This window comes from Hordeum vulgare, chromosome 2H (assembly GCF_904849725.1).
Source record: "Hordeum vulgare subsp. vulgare chromosome 2H, MorexV3_pseudomolecules_assembly, whole genome shotgun sequence".
NCBI lineage: Eukaryota > Viridiplantae > Streptophyta > Magnoliopsida > Poales > Poaceae > Hordeum > Hordeum vulgare.
Window position 1 is genome coordinate 512,857,896 of NC_058519.1, and position 10,156 is coordinate 512,868,051.

The 10,156-nt window shown below is 45.2% G+C and overlaps 2 protein-coding genes across 2 annotated transcripts; one reads left to right on the forward strand and one right to left on the reverse strand.

Annotated features, from left to right (window-relative positions):
- The first annotated feature begins 641 nt into the window (after positions 1–641).
- Positions 642–1,790, forward strand: LOC123430379 (non-specific lipid-transfer protein C6-like). Its single transcript, XM_045114248.1, has 2 exons — positions 642–1,280; positions 1,404–1,790. Exons 1-2 carry the CDS (start codon positions 884–886, stop codon positions 1,634–1,636), a joined length of 630 nt encoding a protein of 209 aa, XP_044970183.1. The 5' UTR covers positions 642–883; the 3' UTR covers positions 1,637–1,790.
- A 216-nt stretch (positions 1,791–2,006) lies between these two features.
- LOC123430380 lies at positions 2,007–3,695 on the reverse strand. The gene is made up of 5 exons (XM_045114249.1): positions 3,282–3,695; positions 2,934–3,027; positions 2,804–2,841; positions 2,581–2,716; positions 2,007–2,509 (listed from the first exon to the last, which is right to left on the reverse strand). The coding sequence occupies exons 1-5, from the start codon at positions 3,585–3,587 to the stop codon at positions 2,097–2,099; spliced, it is 987 nt and encodes a 328-aa protein (XP_044970184.1). The 5' UTR covers positions 3,588–3,695; the 3' UTR covers positions 2,007–2,096.
- Positions 3,696–10,156: the final 6,461 nt, after the last annotated feature.

Below are 10,156 nucleotides of genomic sequence, written 5' to 3' on the forward strand. Positions count from 1 at the left end.
TATATACATCCGTATGTAGTCTTTTAGTGGAATCTCTTAAAAGACTTATATTTAGAAACGGAGGGAGTACATGGGATGGATCCCTAAAATAGTTATATAGGGTAGGATGAGACAAATGTACATTTTTTTTCATTTCATGCCCATCAGAACCAAAGTCCATCTTCATTTTGTAGGTAAATGTACTAAAGTCCAAATTAGGATACTTTTGATTTGCTGCTAATTATTCTGTAATGATATGTTCTATACTAAATTAGGATACTTCATAATTTAAACCAAATTTAGCTACAGTCTATGGGTATCTATCAGTGCCAAAACTGTGATGAAGATCTGGTTCCTTGGTTGTCCATAGTAATAAATGGAATAGCAGTATTCCATCTAAAAGAAGGCCATCAATCCAACCTTATCTTAGTAACACCAAAATATGGCTTTAATTTCTCATGTGTCTTTTAAGATTTTATTATAGACTACATAAAGAGTAAAATAAATGAATCTACACTTTAAATTATGTTTATATACATCCGTACGTAGTATTTAGTTGAATCGTTAGAAAGACTTATATTTAAAAAAAAAAGGAAGGAATATTTGGTCAGGACTTTGGGCATTCTGGTCAGCAGTCGGTAAGAGTCAATCCCACTTCACATGAAACCCCAACCTACGACAAGGCAGTACAAAGCACCATTCCCATGCGATCCCAGACCCCCAACGCAATCCCAACGCTCCAACTCACACAAAACTCCCCCATCCCCACGCGGCTCTTCACGCATATCTATCTAGCAACGTTCCACTTCACGGAGACCACGTCCGGAGGCACGCCATTGCCATGCCATGCATCCCCCTTCCTCAGACGCTATAAATCGCCACCCCCACCGTGGCAAATCACTCGATGAGACTCTTCACAAGCAGACTTGCAGAGAGCATTACCATGGCGACGATGGCGGCTTCGGCCACTGCTCTCTGCCTCGCGCTGCTGCTGGTTGCCCTCCAGGGCGCCCACCCGGCGCCTGTGCCACAGACGACGGGGCCGCCGTCGTCCAGCTGCACCACCGAGCTCCTACGCCTGCTTCCCTGCCTGTCGTTCCTCGACGGCGGCGCCGCCGCGCCGCCCGACACGTGCTGCGCCAACCTGGGGAGCATGGTGCACGACGAGCCGCTGTGCCTCTGCCAGGCCCTCAGCCAGTCCGGCTCCGGCAGGTCCCCCGTCGCCGTCAACATGTCCCGCGCCGTGCTGCTGCCTTCCCTCTGCCGGCTCGATCTCCCCGCCGCCGCCAGCGCCTGCTCAGGTACTAGTATAACTCGGCGCTGAATACTCTCCATTCGCGATCTCTTTCTGCAGAATGGTTTTGTTCGGCCAGGGGACTCGCTGCATACTGAAATGTCTCTTTGAATCAATAACTGTCTTGAAGGGCTCCTTCCAGAGGGACAAGCACCGTCGCCGCCGGAGAGCATGGCAGGCACGAATGTGAACTCCACCGTTCCGTTGACGCCGACACCTATGACACCGACGCCACCACTGACAACAGCCGCACCGACTACGACCAGCCAGAATCCGGGATACAGCAGCGGGTCCAAGCTCATAGCTGATGCCATTTCTGCCGCACTTGGTTTCATGGCGCTGGTGACAGTTCTAGCGTTCTGAAAAGACCATATAGAATTTCTGCAAATTAGAGTTTTCCTAGAAAATTTAGTTATGCCCTGATGTTTTTCTTAGCATCTGTAAGACTGTAATGGTTGAAGGAGTAATATGTTCATCCGGATGTCCTCCTGAATAAATTATTTTCGCTTCCATTCTATTTCCTTGTCTTGTATGTTCTACTCCCTATGTCGGGAATTATTTGTCATAGAAATGGATGTATCTAGACGTATTTTTAGTTGTAAATACATCCATTTCTATTCATTTCTGCGACAAGTAATCTGGGACGGAGGGAGTATTTGTGCACTGGGTTCTCGTTTCAGCCAAGCACTATCTTGATAAATAATCCGGGCAGTAATTGTAGAGTACCACAATGTGCAAAACTCATTCAAATTTATAAGAGCCAGTTGTAACAGAATCCATATGATAGGGAAAAAATCTACAAGAAAACAGCGCAATATAACAGCTAATCCTTTTTCTCTTCTAAGAACAAGAGGTAGGCAACAATTCCAATAACTGGGATAAACCTTGCTAAATTCACAAGCTCTGTAGCTTTTGGTTTGACGTTCTGAAGATTGTCTCCAATCAACCATGGTTGGAATATCGAGTATAGCAATATGTCCCACAGAAATGCATAGGCAAGTCGCTCGGTCAAGACATAATCCTGCGCATATTGCCACCGGTCCAAGATGCCTCCAAAATCAGCATCTGCACGGCCGAAGAAAGCCCAAACAATGGATAAAATGCAGACAAGGCCACCAGTTATGCCTACACCTGATGCACGTCTCACCATGAGTGAACTCAATTTTGATGTCTGCGGTGGAGGCTGGTTCTTGTCAACATCATTGAGCCGGATTGCCATGTAAGGAATCAAGAAAGCTACAAACAAAAATAGATGTAAGACAACCTGAACTGTTCAGCGGGTTCATTTTGGGTCAAGGAGATCATACTATTTGTGAGGAACATCTGACAGCCCCACAAGACGTCGATCGATCCCTTGTACCGGTCCCTGCTAGCATCTGTGAAGAGGAGCGGCGCAAACAGCAGTGTCCAGGCAATCACGAAATTGAACAATCCTTCGTCCACCTAAGCAACCACCGACGAATTAACACACACAATGTACCCATAACCATAAGTAAGGTCACGAGGAGAAAATATGTGTTAGTTTCTTACTGGGTGCATCACAGGGGATTCGAGCAGGTGCACTCCGGCTACACTGCCAAGTAAACTCACCCAGAATCATGGCCGTAATGCTGTGAGTTTCAAATTGATGTACTCCTGAAAATTCTGAATTTGGGCGTACCGGAGTTGATCAAGGGCAGGATGAAGAAGAAGTTGAGCGACAGGCCGACGAGGTCAGTGATTGTGTCTTGCGAGATAGCCCACAACGGGTCGCCCTGCATCACGACTCTAATTAGTTGATGATTGGTACACTTTCTTTTCATCTTTTGAATGGAATGATTGGTAACCACAGAGCACTGTACTTCTAAGCAGATCGGGGATGCACTGACGATAACTAGCCCTTTTTTTGCGACGAACGATTGCTAAGTTTAAATGATGCTCCAGTTCACAGAAGAAAGTGTACAGAATTTGATTGCATTCTGAGCTGGCCGCATGCAAAGAAAGTGAAGATTTGTGTTTCCGTACGGACCGGGGCGTACGGGAAGAGGAAGAGCCAGAGTATGTAGGCGGCCTCGGCGCCCCACAGCGCCGCCTGAAGCAGCACGCGCGTCCCCTCACCGTCACTCGGAGACACCTCGCCTCCGGAGCCGCCGCGCTTGGTCGCGCACGGCGGAGGGGCCCGGGCCCCTGCTCGCCGCAGCCAGGGAGCGATGCACGGGGGCGACGAGCAGGGCGAGACCATCGGCCGCGCCGCCGCTCGATAGGGGAGAGCACGAGGGGCGAGGAGCGTCACGCGGTAGGAGGAGGCGGCGCTGCAGAGGAGTGGCGCCGCCATGGCCGCGGGCCGGTCGGTGCGGTGCGGGATCGGGCGCGGCGGGGATAAGCGCTTTTGGAGGGGCAAGTTCGTGTATACGTGGCCTTTCTGGGCACGCCACACTGCAACAGCATGTACAAAGTTCGATTGGTCATATGATTTTGGAGAGGGTTTTGCGGAAAAAGACGTTTAAACATCTTTAAAGCTGATCCGTAAAAAATTTGGTACTCCATGCATCTTAGTTTATAAATCCGACACATGTATATCTAAGTCGTCAACTTGATTAATTTAATGAAAGACATAATAACAAAAAAAATATATCATAAGAAACTTTAGATGTTCTATTTTCTAATTATATAATTTTTATGTTAAACAATATATTTTATATAAATTAAATCGACGATCTAGGTACACGTGCATGCCTTCTAAACTGTGACGGAGGGAGTATATGCTTTTCACGTCCGGACCTCGTCCGTGACTATAAGGCCATGCCCAATGGATAGTTCCAAAGGTGATGCTTCATAGGCCAACTAGGCTCAGATGCCACTGACAGAAGGACCGCTGCTTGCATGCGCCAGGTGAAGCTTGCAGAGGAGGCTAGTTCTTCAGTAGAAAAAGTAAGAAAAAGTAAGGAAGGAGAGAAAAAGAAGGGAAGAAAGAATGAAAAAGATGAATATGTGGGGGACAATGGATGACGGGTGTGAGGCAGCACCACCATAGCCACCATTGGAGTGGGCATTAGCCTCAATCCTTCCAATCCCATGTGTTTGATGGGGCGTGTGTCTTTTTTCGCCACCGTTGTTCATGCCCTAGTGTCATCTAGTTAATTTCAAAGTATTCGATTCGGAGAAAAAAGGTACTTAGATGATGATCATGCATGTGATGGAATATTTATGGTTTAGTGTCCATCTCGAAGGAGAGAGAAGAGGAGAATCATGCATGTACAGTTACGATGAGATAGGAGAGGGGACGTGCATGTAATTGATCAAAGTGCACGTTCGAACTTCGTAATGTTTCCTCACGTTTATCTCGTAGATACCGGAATCCGTACTGCCGCACTGCTAAGTGAACATATACAAAACTTCGTTGGATGGTCAAACTAATTTGAACACTGTGCTTCAAACATATAATGAAGGTTTAAGGGTCCATCTTAAAAGTGCATGATTACAATAATCTCAAGAGTTAATTCTCGGACGAGTCGAAACAATATTCTGCTATTGCGCTTGTTCTGGCTCTAGATACATAAATGTTAACCAAAGTACATATCATGCCCAATGTAAGAGCATCGACAATCGGACTTGGTAAATCTGGCCCCTCAAACACTCACGGACGCGTCTGTATATGATATCGAATGCATCCGGACGACTCCTATTTCGTGTCCTGCAAACAAATACCTTAAATTCGGACTCTCAAATCCATGCACGTCAATCATACATGTCAATCTATCACGTAAATAGCAAATGTTGGTATCGAAAATGCATAGTTCTTACATAAAATTTATTTAAAGTGCAAAACTAAAATATTAGCCCATTGGTTTCCATTGTTAATCCACATATGCTCGAAAAGATCACTGAGTAGTTTCACGTGCACTTGATGATCTTGAAGATTCTGATGCATGTGCAAAAAGTTTATAAGCTTACTTGCATCTTGATCCTTCGGGGTTTGAGCTCGTTCTCCTAGTGCTTCAAAATCATTGGTTTGGACAACATCATGATCCTCATCCTCAACAATCATATTGTGCAAAATAACACAACACATAATTAGCTGTTACAAAATCTATGATTCTCACATCATTACAGCTCCAAGAACAATTCTGTGACGAGCTTGAAGCATTCTCAATGCCCTATTCATATCCTTCCTAGTTGCTTCATGCATTTTTGCAGAGCGGCTTTGTTTCTTATTGTGTGGTTCGGATATGGTCTTCAAAAATGTCGCCGAGTGTGGATAGATGCCATCGGCTAGTTATTATCCCATGTTGTACTCGCTGACGTTCATAGTGTAGTTGCAGGCGATTCCTCATTACAAAGCCTCCTGAACACTGGAGATCATTAAAGCACGTTGATGTCGTTATGAGAACCCCACATTCCAAAGAAAGTGTTGGGGATATTATCCCGCCATGGAACCCGCCCTATGAGGCTGGGTTAAGTTGGTGGCGGCTCAATGTTCATACTTAAGATGGGCCCTGACGTACAAGACACGAGGCGCAACGCGGTTTACCAAGGTGAGCCCGCGCGGCCAGGACATAAGATGGCGACTCAAGGCCCATGAGTTAGAAGATCGCCAGGGGTTTTCCTTGCTAGAGGAGCAAGGCGAGTTAGAGACATATTGAGTCACGAATCATAAGGTGACCCGAACTCTTGTAAGCCTAGGGTCTCGGCCTGTATATAAAGGCGAGTTCCTAAGGTCGATAGATTTAAGTTACAATCAATCGAGAGCTAGGTCAGGCAAAACCGCACTCTTGCAATCGGTTTCATCGTCAATACACACAAAGCAGGATGTAGGCTTTTACCTCCATCGGATGGGCCGAACCTTGGTAAACTCGTCTCTCGTTCCCGATCAACCCCTTTGAGTCGCCACATGGTTGCGATGGCTTCACCACTAAGTCCTTTCACGAGGACATCTGCTGTGATAAAACCACGATAAAAAGCATGCCAAATCATATGATACCATTGCTTCCAGTATGATGGTGTTTTTTGGTGTGAACTTGATATATTCCCAGCAAACTTTCGGGCTAGTTCTTCCATTGTCAATGCATACAATCAATTGATCTGAGCATTCCTGGAAACCCGCTGGCCTCTCCAATAGCCAACCACTTTTCTATATCATGCACATTTGGTTCTCTCGGATACTCTGCTCCAAACACCTACATCACGACGTGGGAAAACTTGGAAGTTGTCTTGAGTCATGTGCTATCCCCAATCTATACCATCTCATCAATGACATTTGCGGCAGTACCAAATGCAAGAATTCTCAAAGCATTCATGCATTTCTGCTTAGCGGAAAATTAAATTGGCCGCGGTAATCCCTTGTGAGCTTGAAGAAGTCATTCTGTGCCTCCACTCACTCCATAATGCACAAAACCAATGGTGTTCGCATGCGAAAATGGCGACGAAACCATGGATCATTCAGAAAAGTTGGGTCAGGAGCAAGGCAGTGCTTCTGCAGTAGCCCTGCTCCGGAGACCCTATCCCGATTGATCAATCTTCGCCCTTTGATTGAGCCCTATAAGTTCATAATATGTTCCGCCTATCGGTCCATTTCCTCTTCCATGCTCATGAGAATGATTATGTCCACTTCTTCGTCCGAATCCGACGAATCAAAGAACTCAACTTCAATCACTTTATCAAGCTTTGTCGATCCATATTTCTCGTCGAGCGAACTATAAAAATTCAAGGATTTACCTACAAATAAATTAAAAAAACCGGGTTGGACATTTTTGTTGGAAATATGCCCTAGAGGCAATAATAAATAAGTTATTATTATATTTCCTTGTTCATAATAATCGTTTATTATCCATGCTAGAATCGTATTGATTGGAAACTCAAATACATGTGTGGATACACAGACAACACACTGTCCCTAGTGAGCCTCTAGTTGACTAGTTCATTGATCAAAGATGGTCAAGGTTTCCTGACCATAGGCAAGTGTTGTCACTTGATAATGGGATCACATCATTAGGAGAATCATGTGACGGACAAGACCCAAACTATGAATGTAGCATATTGATCGTGTCGTTTTATTTCTATTGTTTTCTGCCTGTCAAGTATTTTTTCCTATGACCATGAGATCATATAACTCACTCGCACCGGAGGAATATATTGTGTGCATCAAACGTCACAACGTAACTGGGTGACTATAAAGGTGTTCTACACGTATCTCCGAAGGTGTCCGTTGAGTTAGTATGGATCAAGACTGGGATTTGTCACTCCGTGTGACGGAGAGGTATCTCGGGGCCCACTCGGTAATACAACATCACACACAAGCCTGGAAAGCAATGTGACTAAGTGTAAGTCACGGGATCTTGTATTACGAACGAGTAAAGAGACTTTCCGGTAACGAGATTGAAATAGGTATGCGGATACCGACGATCAAATCTTGGGCAAGTAACATACTAATACGTCTCCATCGTATCTACTTTTCCGAACTCTTTTGCCCTTGTTTTGGACTCTAATTTGCATGATTTGAATGGAACTAACCCGGACTAACGCTGTTTTCAGCAGAATTGCGATAGTGTTGTTTTGCGCAGAAATAAAAGTTCTCGGAATGACATGAAAATTTATGGAGAATTTGTCTGGAATTTATGAAAAATACTAGCGCAAGACTCAGCGGAGCGAGTGGAGCCGTGAGCCCACAAGCCCACTAGGCGCGCCCCCTGGCCGCGCCTGGCAGGCTTGTGGAGCCCACGACGCTCCACCGCCTCCAAAGCCAGCTCTATTTAGTCCGTCTCGCCCGAAAAAAAATCAAGGAGAAGAGTTCATCGCGTTTTACGATACGGAGGCACCGTCACCTCCTGTTCTTCATCTGGAGTGCAGACCTGGAGTCCGTTCTGGGCTCCGGAGAGGAGAGATCGTCGCCATCGTCATCATCAACCTTCCTTCATCGCCAATTCCATGATGCTCTTCACCGTTCGTGAGTAATCTCATCGTAGGCTTGCTGGACGGTGATGGGTTGGATGAGATCTATCATGTAATCGAGTTAGTTTTGACGGGGATTGATCCCTAGTATCCACTATGTTCTGAGATTGATGTTGCTACTACTTTGCCATGCTTAATGCTTGTCACTAGGTCCCGAGTGCCATAATTTCAGATCTGAACCTATTATGTTGTTGCCAATATATGTGTGTTTTAGATCCTATCTTGCAAGTTGTAGTCACCTACTATGTGTTATGACCCGGCAACCCCGGAGTGACAATAGCCGGAACCACTCCCGGAGATGACCATAGTATGAGGAGTTCATGTATTCACCAAGTGTTAATGCGTTGGTCCGGTTCTCTATTAAAAGGAGAACCTTAATATCCCGTAGTTTCCATTAGGACCCCGCTGCCATGGGAGGGATGGACAATAGATGTCATGCAAGTTCTTTTCCCTAAGCCCGTATGACTACATACGAAATACATGCCTACATTAGATTGACGAACGGGAGCTAGTTACATATCTCTCCGTGTTATAACTGTTACATGATGAATAGCATCCGGCATAATCATCCATCACCGATCCAATTCCTACGAGTCTTTTACTACTGGTCCTTGCTACGTTACTTTGCCGCTACTGCTGTCACTACTGCTGCTGTTACTCTGCTGCTACTGGTTACTGTTGCTACTGCTGCTATCACCCTACTTTGCTACTGATACTTTGCTGCAGATACTAAATCTTTCAGGTGTGGTTGAATTGACAACTCAACTGCTAATACTTGAGAATATTCTTTGGCTTCCCCTTGAGTCGAATCAATAAATTTGGGTTGAATACTCTACCCTCGAAAATTGTTGCGATCCCCTATACTTGTGGGTTATCAAGACTATTTTCTGGTACCGTTGCCGGGGAAGCACAGCTATATTCTCTAAGTCACTTGGGATTTACGTCTGCTGGTCACTATGAGGAATCCGATAGATCCAAGAACTAAAGTCTTGCCCTCAACTACGAGGACAGGTAAGGAACTGCCATCTAGCTCTGCACTTGATTCACCTTCAGTTATGAGTAAGTTTGCGACATCACCTCCTGCTAGAAATCTTGATATGTCGCCTGTGCTTGATGATGCTACTTCTGCTGCCCATGATGCTTATGATGATGCTATGCTTGATACTGCTTTGCCACTAGGTGCATTCCTTGATGCACAAATTGCTAGAGTTGTTGCTAGATTTGATGATACTTCTGAAACTGCTGATACTATTGAAGTAGAACCTGCTATTTTGCCTGGTAGAACTAGCTCTCCTAGAAATGAATTGCCTGATATGCCTGAGCGTTATGTTATGGAGGGAGAGATAACTGAGGATTTTCTTGCGTGTAAGGATAGCTATGATGTTGAGAAATTACTGCTCAAGTGGAAAGAAAAATCTCTGAATGCTAGGATGAAATACGACCCGAAGTTTGCTACTTCGCCTATCTTTGTGACCGATAAGGATTATAAATTCTCTGTCGACCCTGAGTTAATCACTCTGGTCGAATCTGATCCTTTTCACGGTTATGAGTCTGAAACGGTCGTAGCACATCTTACCAAACTGCACGATATAGCCACCCTATTCACTAGTGAGGAAAAGATCCGCCACTACTATATCCTCAAGTTGTTTCCTTTATCGCTAAAGGATGATGCTAAGACCTGGTTCACTTCTCTTGCTCCTGGTTGTGTGCATAGCCCCCAGGATATGGTCTACTACTTCTCTGAAAAATATTTCCGTGCCCATAAGAAGCAAGCTGCCTTGCAGGAAATATACAACTTTGCTCAAGCTGAAGAAGAGAGTCTCCCACAAGCTTGGGGGAGGCTCGTCCAGCTACTGAATGCTTTGCCTGATGACCCTCTTGAGAAGAATGAAATACTTGATATCTTCTATAATGGACTTACCGATGCTTCTAAAGACCATCTAGATAGTTGTGTCG

Coding starts and splice junctions, on each gene's coding strand:
- LOC123430379 (XM_045114248.1), top strand. CDS start 884: ATGAGACTCTTCACAAGCAGACTTGCAGAGAGCATTACCATGGCGACG. Junction 1,281..1,403: donor CGCCGCCAGCGCCTGCTCAG/GTACTAGTATAA, acceptor ACTGTCTTGAAG/GGCTCCTTCCAGAGGGACAA.
- LOC123430380 (XM_045114249.1), bottom strand. CDS start 3,587: ATGGCGGCGCCACTCCTCTGCAGCGCCGCCTCCTCCTACCGCGTGACG. Junction 3,028..3,281: donor TCCTCTTCCCGTACGCCCCG/GTCCGTACGGAA, acceptor GTCGTGATGCAG/GGCGACCCGTTGTGGGCTAT. Junction 2,510..2,580: donor TCAGATGTTCCTCACAAATA/GTATGATCTCCT, acceptor TTTTGTTTGTAG/CTTTCTTGATTCCTTACATG.